Genomic DNA, 14699 nt, shown 5'->3' on the forward strand with positions numbered 1-14699 from the left:
GGATATTAACCCACAAGTCCTTGGAAACTTTTTTCCTTGGACCTGTGGTGGATACTTAAGTTGTGTTTTCTTGCCCCACTCCTTTAAGAGGACAAGTTGCATCTTGCCCAAGGTGTGCAGTTCTAGAGGTAGGATTTGAGTGAGACTGGCCTCTCCTCCTCTTCCTTCCTCGTTCTTCTACTACTGCTCTTCCTTTGGGCTGAGAATAGTTCTCGAAACTACACTTGCTGTACTGCGTCTGATTTGGTAAATCTGCACTTCGAGCTTCTTATATTTTTCTTGTTAGAATCACAGAAGCAATCCTGCTCCTTCCTCTAGCAAGAAGAGGAAGGAGACTGGCAATAAGGCAAACCCTTTTTGGATCTTTGCCTTAATGCCTTCACGATTCCTCACTCAGTTCTTATACTTTGATCAATTTGTTGAGGAAGGGCACTCATCCTCACTCATTCAACCAGGATCCCAGGTGGGAGAATTCCAGCCAGTTCAAGGGACTCACTCAGATTCCTCCCTGCAACTAGTGAGTTTTCCTAATGTGAGGACTGAAGGTTTGTATATTTTGCAGGAACAAATCACAATTTTTAAAATAAATTGTATCATTCTTAACTATACTACTATACAAACCTGAGGTGAAAGGCAGAGTGATATATTTACGTCTGGGCAGACAGGTCTCCTTGTCTACAAGACGGCAGTTAATGCATGATCACCTTGTTCAAGAGTTTCAGCCATGTTCCAGCTTTGCCATAAGCAATTCCTAATGTAAAGGACCTCTGGTTTGTATAGTCAAGAAAAATACAATTTATTTTTTAAAATTATGATATTACCATGGTCAACTTAAAAAGACAAGGCATTATGACATCCTAGGTATTTGATATCGTATAAAATTTTCTCAGTTCCTCAGGCTAATTTTTTATTCAGATTTCATCCACAGTGTTAGGGGGCAGAAAAGAAAATAAATTGGTGATATCAGTTGTACTTTATTGTAAATTATGGTGTTATTTTTTTGAGCTGAATAAATAGTAACTGCTCTCTATGTACACGAATTTATTTCCATAAAAAGGGAATACATACATAGCATATATACAAATTATAAAAAGCAATAAAACCTATACTCCAAGTAGTGAAAACACAAACATTTTATTATGTTTCATTCAGTTTCAAGTTTAATACTATTAACAAAATCTGAAGTCTGTGTGATATAAAGGCAACTTCTTGATAAAGTAATTTTTGATCACATACAGAGGTGCAACAACAGTTGCTCAACATTACCTGTTCTAAATAACCACCATAACTGTGATGTCATATATTTGTGAAAACCAAAAGTACATATGTAGTTTTAACTCAAAGCAATTGCAGATGTTTTTCTCAATAGGAAGTCTAGTAAAAATACACAAACAAATCTCTCAATCCTTTACAAAAACAGGATTTCTACCCCTTTAAAGAAAAAAAAGGCATGTGGGAAGATAAAATAAGGGCATCAATATTTTGAACTGTAAATATACTCTCCTTTGGTGAAGGCTGTCATGTAAATAACTTGAAAATCTAACTAGCAAGGAATGCCAACTTCCTAATTTTTACAAGTAGTAGTCACAACTCAAATTTATTACCTTGCCATCTTGCTTTATATGGCACCCGTACAATAATGAAAGGGCAAACATTACTTTTGTAGGAAGAATATTTCTTTGAAAACCTTCCATTGAAGAAAGTGTATTATTAACTGAAAATAGCTTAGCTATTTCTCAAACAAGATAAGCCACTTAAATATTAATTACCTAGACGTTTTTGCTCTAATATTATAGTAAAACATAAGCTGTGGCTGACACGAGAAATTCCTTACTAGCAAGAGCTCATTATGGAAATCTTTTTATCATGACAGATATTTCAATTTATAAATTGTTTTGGTCACCTTTTTCTATAAAACTAACAGATTACAAATTTTGTCTCCATTTGTTATTTTACACCTACGAAATCATTCCGACCTAATTGACTCTACTCTTTATGAAGCGGAAAATATTACAGTATAATGTCCTCTAGGATCTTTTCTATGAATTGTTAAATGTTACAAGTAAGAGGTGACCACAAAGTTCCATTTAGCAATTTTCAGCTTTTTATTTTTATGGTTATGGTTACAGATAAAACATCCTAAATAAATCGCCTCAAAAAACCATCAATGAATATAATAATACTTGGAGTCTATACATATAGACTTCTTTGGATTGACACAAAACATCAAAACATCAAGCGATATCTTGCACAAATGCTTTACTAATAGGTGAAGGTAAATAGTCAAACCTACACTGCAATGGAAAGAAAAAAGTATTTATATATGTAATAGGTTGTATAAAACCAGGTTCCACTAGTAACCTTAGGAATTGACTGTAACACCAGAAAAATGACTGCAGTCCACTTTATGTACCTAGACAAAAGATGGCACTAACAAAACATCTCGACAAATAAAAATGTGTAACACACAAACCAAGAAGATGAATTCCTAAAGGACTATTTTTTTCAGTGACAATAAAACAACTTTTAAGACCTCCAATGCTTATCCTGTAATAGCAAACATTTTTTAGAAGTACAAATGACATAAAACATTATCACAGTATACATTGTGAAGGATTCTACCATTTACACATCAGAATGGGCATTTAATCAATACTTGACACCACTGAAGTTGACCACACGCATACATCACATACTCCAAGAATAACTCAAATTTTCAATCTATAGTCAACTAGAGTATTTATAATTTGTCTTAAAATTTTCTCCAAATTAAACCAACATTCACATCCTTTCTCATGTATATGTGAACAACACTTCTGCTACCAACATATCCCCTTCACATTATATATATATATGTTGATATATACATTCTCAAGTCATAAATACTATGCTAGTTTCTTGTAGAACATTAAAACATCAAACAACAGTAATCTCCTGAAGGGGTATTTCACAAATTAAAATAGTACTAAACATTAGGAGTGCCGTTATTTATCTTTCCTCTTATTTTGCCTAGACCTTATTTTTTGTTGGCTACCTCCTTGACTCTGACTGCTACTGCTACCACCTCCAAACAGAGAAGTCATGATCTCTGAAAGCTCTGGGGTTTCCAACTTTGGTGCCTGAATTTGCTCCATTTCCTTTCGGGTCTCAGGGTCATTCAACCTTGGTAAAATCATCATTAGTGCCAAAGGAAGGACAGTCATCAGCACCATTGGATTCATTAAGAAATCAGTGATTCTCCATTGTTCCCGCTGCATATAATACCGATATGGACCCACAGACTTCATTCTAATTGGATGAGGCATCTGAAAAAATTAGTATATTTTGAATTTGTGTAAAAAAACCAATGCCTGATATTTTATTCATTTGTAGTTTAAGATTTGCAAGCTCAAAACTCTTGTGTATAAAACAACCTCCTATTTATAAATATTGCACAATTATACACCTGTCGAACAGGTCTCTAAAAGGGGTGTACTAAATATGTTTGGTTGCGTTTTATTAAATTCTGCAAAAGATTTACCATTAAGGGACAGGCTAGATATATTAAGCACACCCCCCTGGCTGGGCAAACTTAAGGTTGGCCAGGTGGAGAAGAAGAAAAAAAAATGGAAAGATGTGCAAATGTACATGATGTAATAAAAAGAATTCTAAAAAATTTTCTGACCAGTCCATGGGAAGTTAAAAGTGACTATTTACAACTCTGTGGGTCCTCTTTTACAAGACACTCATAAATATATGCAAATTTAACAGAGTTATACATGTTTTTTCTAATAATTTCTTTTATTTTACTTTGTAAAATTATAATGACAGCTCACACAATATCATAGCAGATAAGAAATAAAATCAGTAACAAATTCCGAGTATATTTAATACCATAAAACATTTACGAGATTTACTGAAATGGGGAGAATCAGTACCTTTTTGTGAGGTATACATTTTTTCTAATATTTTTTAGCAAAATTACAATTATAGCTGACATACTACCATAAAAGATAAGGACTAATACCAACAGTAATCCCTGGGTATATTTATGAGCAAATAAATAAAAGACATCATGGGATAGAGAGGGACAATACATTTCCTTATCAAGTCTCAAGCCACACTGAGCATCCCCATGTCTTGTGCTGAGCTACTACAGTTACCATAAGTCATTTATAGACCATTGAGGTGAAATTTGCTGAGCTGCTATAGTTGCCATAAGTCATTTATAGACCACTGAGGTAACATGAACTTCTTTCCCACCAAATTCACCCAAATAATATGACGCATCATATTATTACTCATATGAGTTAGCCTGTCCTTTGCTCAAAACCTGATATAGATCATCATATGAGCATGCCCACCCATTAAGGGTTAAACTGTGGTTTGAAAAATTAAACTATAAAGAGTATGTCTTAAAATAAACAACAATCATTTTACAAATAGGTTTACCTGGTCACAGAATCATAGTGGATGGGGTAAAATCAAAATAATAGGGGAAAAATGCAATTGGTGATACAAGCATGAAATCTGGCACAACGATTCTCCTTGAACCTCTGTCTTATCATCAACCTCCGGCCACACAAAATTTTACCATTTTCCAAGATGGCCAGCAGGTTTTCAAGGCTTCTGTTGGATACATTTTATTGGTAAATCACATTCTAATTCCTGTCACTCTCAGTTGATGTTAAAATATTGAATGCAAACCTTTACATACTTATATGTATGATTTTCCTGCCTAGAAATATCCAAGATGGCTGTTGCTATATCAAAGATGCCTGCCAAAATGTGAAAATTGGTACTTAAGTTCATATATGAGGTAAAAGGTCAGGTAATATACATGGCTTTGGGGTAACTTCAGCTTGATCAGTTTATTTTTTGTAGGTTAGAAATCAATTTAGCCCCGATTAATTGATTTTCATCATTTTAAATTAAAGGGTTAATTAACTCAGTGTAACAGTGTAATACTAGTGTAGTGTCAGTGCACTACCACAGCACACTGGTTGACACTAGCTGTGAGACTCAGCATGGGGGTTCAATGCTAGCTAATGGTTGATATTTGTCATTAGTTTCCCAAATGCTGTTCGAGCCCCAGTTCAAAGTTAAACAGCAGCACCTGAATTGACAGGATGTGCCAGCGTGGGAGAGCTGAGCCAAGGAAGATGGGGCTTTAGTCTTCCAGAAGGTGTACAGATCACATGGGAATTAAATAGCATTGGATGAATGATTGGGCTAGGGTTAGGATTATGACATATCTGAGCCTAGTTGTATCCCATATCTGAAATTGCATATATGTTGTACAGGTGGTAAAAGGATAAACCCTCGGGCTATAGAACAAAAGCAATGGCAGCAGAGTCTTGGAAGTCAATGTCTTTCCTGAAGGGAGATACTAGTACGACTAACTGGAAGCTTTGTTGTTTGTACCAAGCAGACAAACCTGAAAGCAGGGTTGGTGATTTTTTATTTAAAAAAAAATTCACAAAAATAAAAAAGCCAGTGATTTATTTAATTTTTTTATTTGTTAGAAGTTTTTTCAATCCTTTTTTTCCCTCAAAATGTATTTTATGACAGAATTACTATTAATTTATCTTTTAGGTTTCCAGTTCTGGCCTAAAGTATGTACTTGCAATTTTTTTATATAAAAATAAATAGATGCAGCAGTTATGCTTAATTTTTATTAACCTCAAAACCATATTTTTCAATTTGTTTGCATTCAAATTTAGAAAAAAATTTAAAAATCATGATTTTTTAATGAAAAAATCAATGATTTAATCACTTGATTAAATCAGTTTGATTTAATAATTGCCAACCCTGCCTGAAAGACTAGTGGATGCATCTGGCGCTGGTTGTTACCCTTGCTACAAACATTCCTGAATTTTATATGCAATGCTATACCATTTCATCCCTAAAGGCTTGTTGAAGGCAATGGAATTCTGCAGACCTCTGAAAATAACAAAGCTACATACATATCATGAATCATGTATGCTGAAGTTCAAAACCACAAAACTAGAGAGGAAAAGGAAGTCATCGTGTAAGACAAAAGATGATGCCCCATAAGCAAAATTCACATGTGGTAGCCAGAAGGCAGGTGAAGAAGATGCAGAAGAATCTAAAACTGAGAAAGACGGAATCTGCTTTATTTGTGACAAACCAGCACCAATCAAAGATTTACGATTAGCCATGACATTGGCTTTACACAAAAAGCCGCAATGATTTACCATGTCTGATGGCGTGTACAGCAAGGAAAGATCCAAGTTAAATTCCCAGAAAATTGGAGATGATTATGTACAATACAGACAACAGGCATGTGCCCATGCTTTTGCTGAGCTTGAGATGTACATAAGAGACAAGCAGCTGACTACAGATGGGTGCTGCTATTTTACGATGGTAGAAGTTTATGATTTGTATAAATAAAGACTGGAACAGCTAATTGTTGAAGCTTCCTTTGTGCACCAAACACGGTTAAAAGAACAGATATTTGCCCGTATCCCAAAACTGGAGACATTCAAAAAGGTTAGAGATTTGGCTTGCCAACAAGGGAAAAGTAGGAGAAGCCCTAGCCACGGCATGTGACTACAATGATACACTAATCATAGCCAAAGCAGCCATATTGCGGAAGCAGATGCTTGAACATGAGACAGAATTTGATGGAATCTGTACCACCAAATTTGTTGGAATTTCTAAGTGTGCTACAAAACAGTGGTGATATAAAATCCCAACTTACATATGGAACATATTCTACTGATCTAGCTTTAGCCCAACTTTTGCACTTCAACTGTCAGAAGCCTGCAGCATCGTCAACATTTACCAGACATTCCAGTCAAGAGAACCTGTTTCCAAAATACCTTGGTCTCCTGATCTTTGCAAAAACCAGAAAACAATATTTGATGTAAGAAAAACTTATTTCTAGTGGTTGCTGTTGAAACCTCAAGGATTACCCTTTCCATGGTCTTTCCAGAGCTCCATGGTGACCAGGCTAATGTAAAAAAATCTCTTAACTGGTCTTGTGGCTGGGTATTGTGTTGTAATGATAAACACTATCACATGTGATAGAGTATAAATAGACTCAGGATAAGAGGACAATTTCTATCATCCTCAGTGAATGCAAATACCCAGTTTACCTACATCAAAACTATGAGAAGAAAAAGAAGTGGTTATGCACATTCCTTTCTGTTGGTCAAAGCAGTGATCCCTTACCCAAATCCCATGTCTTTTCATCAGGGAAGTGGGAGGGTATTAAAGACTCAACAGCAACTACCAAAAATAGGTTTTTCCAACATCAAACGTGTTTTTTGATAGTGTAGCTTCCGTCTCGTTTTCAAGGAGCTTTACAAAGAAATTAACAGGTGACGAAAAGTTCTTGAATTTTAATCCCAACAACCCAAAAACATTTTTGGTCCAGGGTCAAACCACTAGTTTCAAGGCCCCATTCTTTATTCCAAATACCTTTAGGCTTGGTAGCAAAGAACAAGAAACTAAGTGTGAACTCACGTTTTATTGAGGTGAAGTTCTGCGGTGACTTACCTAAGCATGCTGAGTATGGTTGCAGTATTGTCAAACCTTCCCAAGCGATAGTTAGTATACCCACTGGTTAGGTAGACCCGTAGTTTGCTGCTGTAGCGCCTACGGGTCAAGACTATCCGTGCCACCTACCAATACACAGTATGTATAGTTGAATTTGTTAGAGCTTCTGGCAAGTGTTGCTAGTGTAGGAGAAAATGGACCTTATAGTATTCCATGATTGTTCCAGCCCGTTTGAAATCAATGCTGTGTCCTCAAAGGGAAGACTTGAATTGCCTATGGTGTCGCTGAAGTCGACCCTCAACCTTACCATTCCTATTGGTATCCACCGCTTTCTCTGCCTATGCCCTTGATAGGCATTCCATTTGTTGCTTTACTTTTCCCTATATAAAGGTCTTTGGACCTTGTGAAAAAGATTATCTTGCTGTTGTTGTTATCTGTTTTTGAGGGATCAATCCTTTTTAAATACTTACCTGTTCTTTGAGGAAAAAGACTTAATGGGTGACTGAAGGCTTACCTTTTTAAGGGAGCCTTTTTGGGTTTTTGTTTCTTAAATTCCCCTTTTTCCAGAAAGAGTGCCCTTATACAATTCTCTTGGTGGGCTTGGTCGTTAAGCTTTTAATCACAACAGATTCCTCAAACAGGTCCTTACATAAAGGGTTACTATGTAATAATGAAGTTATAGTTTGAAGTGACTTGTTGGAGTCCTCCAATGTTTCCATTCGCACTTTTATGCGCCACTCTAGAAAGATAGAATGTTTGCCACAGGGTTCTCATATGACTTTTGACCACAACAGCAACAATTGTTCTGTAACAATTTGGAAGCTTTTCGATGGCAACTTCCAGAAAGGTGGTAAAGGTTATAATACTAAAGAGGTGGCTCCTAGTATGATATTCTCCTGAGGCTGTTGCCTCCGAGATTCTTCTCATAGGCGTCCTAAATTGCTGTGTAGCTTTAAATAAAGAAAGCTTTTCCCATTCAGAAGGGAGCTGTAGTGTAGCTCATTCCTTGGAGTTTTCCAAAACTGGGATGACCTAGGCAAATGGTTTTAATTCTGCCATTGTCTTTGTTTTTTAATCACTACAAAATTCTGATAATCTGTCTTTACAAGATTAATAATTTTGAAAATGAAGGGACAGAAGGCTGGGATTTCTTGGTGAGCAACTTTGGTCCTGGTAAAGGGTGTCTCTTATACCTTTTAATGTTACACACAAAGGTAAGACGACAGTTTCTGTTAGTGGTCTTTCACAAGTACAGCTTTGACCGTAGTTTTTTCTCTCATTAATTAGATATTCACTGTAAGGAAAGAAAATGCACACTGACGCATCTAACCACGAATCAGTGTATCTAACCAAGGATTATTAGTATCATCAGGGATGAGTATTGGAGCCCCTGTCATGTTTTGATTTGAAGTTTTGTATTCAGAACTGACCAATTAGGGGTTTCCAGTCAGAATTCCAACAAAGCACCTTATTTGGGCAGCATTTGCATTCCCTCTCACTTTTGGGTTGCAGGATGCAGTACTTTTACAGTACTGCTCTAACTTAAATTCGTTTACAGAATCATGCATCAAGTCCCTCATACATTGTAGTTCTGTGGCAATGACATTTTCTGAGGTCATTTATAATTTTCTTATAAATGCCGCAAGCTGTATATCACATTTAGGGAAGCTTGCCCATTTTGACTGAACTTCAACAACTGAACTGTAACTGCCTCTTACCAAAGGGGGCAGAAGTCCTGGGCAAGTTACATTATCCCACCGAAAATATAGTAATTTTAGTTGGAGTCAGATGGATCCTAGTATCCCTTTTGAGGGAAAGATCCCTTCAGCATAGATAGCTGCAAAGGAAAATAGAATTCCTTCTAGAAGGTTTGACCCATGGGTACCTGAAATTTTGTGTTCCTGATCCATCAGGGTTCAGAAGGGTCATTTCAGTGGCAATGGCCACTTCATATGCCACAGTAAGAATGTCTCCATGTAAAAATTCCTCTACTTCCTCTGCGGGGTTAGCCTGGGAGGTAGTTGGGACTGATGTTACTGGGTTTTTGCTCAAACATAAAACACCTGAAAGGTATAGGGGACTGATGTTACTGGGTTTTGACCCAAACATAAATCTTGATATGACAAAAAAAAAAAAAAAAAAATAAAAAAAGGGATTTTTGGACGAAGGAAAACATCTATTTCTGGGCAAGGGCCCGTGTCGCCCAGTGAAATGTCTCTTTAGCACACATTTCTAAAGTAAATTATTGCTTATAATTTACCTTAGAAATGTGTGCTAAAGGGACATTTCACGTAGCAACACGGGCTGAGCGCAGAAATGGGTATCATATTTGCTGCCCGGTGTTTTGCAGGAAGATATAAGTTTCCCCACTTTCCTTAGTCCTACCTGACCCCTAGGTATCAAAGGTGACCAGCTTAAAATGAGCGGTTTCATCCTTAAACCTGGTTACCAGTAGCAAACTACAAGTTTGCACATATCTGTCGACCAAGCAAATTTTCATTTTTTTTACTCGACTATACCCATGGCAGGTATGAGCCATACCCATTAGCACAAAATGAACTGAGCAACTTGAAATGGAACACTTGAACTAAGGGTCCTGGATAATGGCAGCCCTGTAGTGATATAAAGCAACTTTTTATTAGAAGCTCGTCAGTACTGAATTATTAATGAGGGACACCTCTGTAGTTCCTCATACGGTTTCTATATTTATAAATAGATTCTATTAGAAATCTATGTTAACTTAAGCCCTTTGAGGTTAAATTAGTTTTGACAGCCATATATGGCTGTATTAATCCTTTTGCACTGGCTATGTAAAATTCTAATTTGAATTATTATACCATTCGGAGTAATATCCTATGTACTAATTTGTTTATTTTTAGTTGGCCCAAGCCACTGTTTTAAATGGCTTTAGTTATTTGAATTATGCCTAGGATACTGTTTATATCCAGTTCTAGGCTATTTGGAATTAACTACTGCTTAGTACACCAACAATAGGATATTCCCTAAATTGTTCTCTCTTTTAGCCTAGTATAGAGTATTGCCTAATCCAGATTATTCTAGATCAAATGTAAAGGCCATACTATAAAAACAGAGTTACTTATATGTAAACTCATAGTTAGGCTAACATCTTTTTTTTAACCAAGATTGTTTATATCTACCCCGCCTAGGCAATTTGGTCTACCTGTAATAAAACAACTTTCTAATGTGAATGTGAAACTCACCGAGGCTATTGTCCTAATCCTGATTAACTGACTTACCTTTAATGATATGGGATTAACCAGCTGTAATTTTGTAGCCATCAAGATAGGCTTAAGTAAACGGGCTATTATAAAAATGATATTGTTATGATACAATAAAGTTTTGTACATACTTACCTGGCAGACATATACATACTTAGCTATAGTCTCTGACGTTTCCCGACAGAATTTCAAATCTCGCAGCACATGCGACAGGTAGGTCAGGTGATCTACCCTTCCTGCCGCTGGGTGGCGGTGTATGAACCAAGCCCATTTTCTAATCAGATTTTCTCTTCCACCTGTCTCCTGAGGGAGGCTGGGCGGGGCCATTAATCGTATATATCTGCCAGGTAAGTATGTACTAAAACTTTATTGTATCATAACAATATCATTTTTGTACATGAACTTTCCTGTCAGATATATACTTAGCTGATTGGCACCCTTGGTGGAGGGTAAGAGACAGCTAAACAATATAGAAAGGGAAACAACACATGTTGTAGGATATAAAAACCTTGGTTCTTACCTGGTTAGGCAGAAGACTTCATGGATACTGTCTATGAGTCTGCATTGCCTGAAGAGCTACAGCGAGGGCGTGACCTGTTGCTGAAAGACTCTTCGGATCTACCAAAGGGATTTGTCATCCAGTTACATGGCAGAATCCAAGTAGGATCTTGTCAAAGGGTTCGCCCGCTTACATGACAGAACCTATCCACTACAATTACAAGGAGCCAAAACAATCCAGACCACCTAACCAATCTAACCCGTGTTAGATCTAAGATACGAAAGAGATGCATACCCACATCCTCTTCATCCAACCATAAAAACACAAACCAAATAAGATTAAAAATAGCTAAGCTAATAAGGATACGTTTCAGCTCCCTGTCCCAGCACCGAATCCCGCGATACGTAGGGTCCTAATGCAAGCACTTATCTAAGTGACCCTGACGTCTCTCAAGCAGTGGCTCGCGAAGACCGAGTTTGCATCTCCAATACGTCGCTTTGTTCATCAGTTTTTTGCACAGACATATTCTTGTTGAAGGCTAATGAGGTGGCAATAGCCCTCACTTCATGGGCCTTAACCTTAAGAAGCCTGAACTGGTCCTCGTCGCATGCTAAGCGGGCTTCCTTAACCAGACTTCTTAAAAAGAATGCTAGAGCATTCTTAGACAAAGGCCTACTGGGATCTCTAACAGAACACCAGAGGTTGTCCGTATTGCCCTTAAGTTGCTTCTTCCTTCTGAGATAGAACTTAAGACTTCCAACAGGGCAAAGAGCCCTTTCTGCCTCTCCCCCTACAGATTAGTAGACAAACCTTGCACCTCAAAACTCCTGGGCCAGGGATTAGTAGGGGTTTTCATTCTTAGCCAAGAATGGGTGAAGGAAGGAACAAATCACGGACTGATCCTTGAAGCCTACTTTTCCTTCTATGGCTTGAAGTTCGCTCATCCTCTTGGCGGATGCCAAAGCCATGAGGAAAAGGGACTTCTTTGTTAGGTTCCTAAAGGAAGCTGACTGAGGAGGCTCAAATCTTGCGGACCTCAAAAATTGAAGAACCACGTCTAGATTCCAGCTAGGTGTTCTCAAGGACCCCTTTCTTAGTGGTCTAGAAAGACCTGACCAGATCATGAAGGTCCTTGTTTATCACACATGTTCACGTCCCCTGTGTGCCTGAACACTGCAGCTAGCATACTGCGGTACCCCTTGATGGTTGGGACTGCTAGCCCACACTCTTCCCTGAGGAATAGAAGGAAGTCAGCAATTTTGGGTCACAGAGGTACTGGACGAGGAAACTTTCCGATTCCTGCACCATCGACAAAAGACATCCCACGTTCGCTGGTAGACGCGCAAGGTGGAAGATCTCCTTGCTCTGGCAATAGCCCTTGCAGCTTTTAAAGAAAAACCTCTCGCTCTGACAAGACTTTGGATAGTCTGAACGCAGTCAGACTGAGAGCGGGGAGGTTTTTGTGATACCTGTTGAAGTGGGGTTGTCTGAGCAGATCCTTCCTTGGTGGAAGGGATCTTGGAAGGTCCACCATCCATTCCAGTACCTGTGAACCAGTCTTGGGCAGGCCAGAACGGAGCAATCAGGGTCATCCTTGCTGATTCCGAGGTGGCGAACTTCTTCAGGTCTCTCCAGGATCTTGAAGGGAGGAAAAGCGTAAAGGTCTAGACCTTTCCAATCTAGAAGAAGGGCATCTACTGCTATCGCCCTCGGATCCGAGATTGGGGAGCAATAAAGGTCCAGCCTCGAGTTCTTGGAAGTGGCGAAGAGGTCTAGATGGGGCCTGCCCCACAGTTTTCCACAGGCTCTGGCAAACATCTAGATGAAGCGTCCATTCCGTAGGAGGACCTGATCCTTTCTGACTTAGGAGTCGGTGGCACCCTTACGTTCCTTTCTCCCTGTACGAATCTGGTGAGGAGCCTGACCCTCCATACCTCGGCCCACAGCAAAAGATCTCTCGCTGTTTTGTACAGGGAGGAGTGAGTACCCCATGCTTTCTGATGTACGCCAGAGCTGTGGTGCTGTCCGAGTTCACCTGAAACAACGGAGCCTCGGACGTGCCAGACTCGAAGGCTCACGCCAGCCAAACAGCCATCAGTTCCTTCTTGTTTATGTGCCAGGCCACCCTGTTCTCCCTCCCAGGTGCCTGACACTTCCTTCGCTCCCAGAGTCGCCCCCAACCTGCTTCCAACGTGTCGGAGAACAACACTAGCTGGGGTTCAGGTTTGTAGAGACAGACCTTCCACAAATCTGCTGGGATCTGCCCACCATAAGAGCTCCTTTTTGATCTCCCACGTGATGTCGAAGGAGAACGCTAAATCCTGGGAGCGACGATCCCATTTCTGGTTCAGAAAGAACTGAAAAGGTTTCAGGTGCAAACTTCCTAGGGAAACGAACTGCTCCAGCGAGGAGTGTCCCCAGCAGACTCATCCACTCCCTCGCTGTGCATGCATCTTTCCCTAGAAAGGTTGCGATTTTCTCGGAGCATCGAGCTATCCTTTCCGGGGACGAATACGCTTTAAAACCCCGAGAATCCATCAGAATCCCCAGATAAATATGTACATTCCTGACTGGGGACGAGCTGGGATTTCTGGATGTTGATCAGAAGTCCCAGAGAACTTGCCATATCCATTGTCTTCTGAAAGTCCTCCAAACAAACATTTCCTTGATTTGGCTCTTATTAGCCAATTGTCTAGATAAAGGGATATCCTCACTCCTTCCAAGTGTAGGCAATTGAGCGACGTTCTTCATGAGCCCTGTGAAAACCTGAGGGGCTGGTCGAGAGGCCAAAGGACAAGGCCCTGAACTGGTATACCTTCCCTTGCATCATGAACCTCAGTACTTCCTCGAGGATGGATGAATTGGCACATGGAAGTAAGCGTCCTGCAGATCCAGGGAAACCATCCCTATGCTGCTGGGTCCGTCACTGGAGAGCAATAAAGTGGAAGCCGGTGATTTTTGGCTGTTGCAAACAAGTCAATCATCAGTCTTCCCCACAACTTCCAAAGGTCTAGACAGACTGCTGGATCCAAAGTCCATTCTGTAGGGATGACCTGATTTTTGTGACTGAGTTGGTCTGCTAACACATTCATCCTGCCCCGCACAAACCTTGTCACTAGCTTTGTGTGATTCAAGTGGGCCCAAAGGAGAAGGTTGAGAGAGAAAGAGTTGGTCCCTCCTTGCTTGGCAATGTACGAGAGGGCTGTAGTGTTGTCTGAATTTACTGCCACTATCCAATCTCAGACTTCTGGGGCAAAAGCTTGTAAATCTACACTGATTGCAGTCAGCTCTTTCAGGTTAATGTGCCAAGCCTTTGGAGCTGAGTTCCACATTCCTGAGACTTCCCTGTTGCCCAGCTGTGCTCCCCAACCTATGTCGGATGCGTCTGCAAACAAGTTGAGGTCTGGGTTCAGAGGGGAAAGCGACATTCCTTCCAGAAGTCTTCTCTCTGATCTCCA

General features: G+C 39.4%; 1 protein-coding gene across 1 annotated transcript in view; it reads right to left on the reverse strand.

Moving 5' to 3' along the window:
• Positions 1 to 958: 958 nt before the first annotated feature.
• Positions 959 to 14699, reverse strand: part of LOC135219731 (ER membrane protein complex subunit 7-like) — a 133465-nt gene continuing 119724 nt past the window's right edge. The window contains exon 3 of the mRNA XM_064256738.1: positions 959 to 3305. Within this exon, the coding sequence (XP_064112808.1) occupies positions 2985 to 3305 (321 nt within the window). The 3' untranslated portion in view covers positions 959 to 2984. The remainder of the gene's footprint in view (positions 3306 to 14699) is intronic.

Source organism: Macrobrachium nipponense, chromosome 1 (genome assembly GCF_015104395.2).
Source record: "Macrobrachium nipponense isolate FS-2020 chromosome 1, ASM1510439v2, whole genome shotgun sequence".
NCBI lineage: Eukaryota > Metazoa > Arthropoda > Malacostraca > Decapoda > Palaemonidae > Macrobrachium > Macrobrachium nipponense.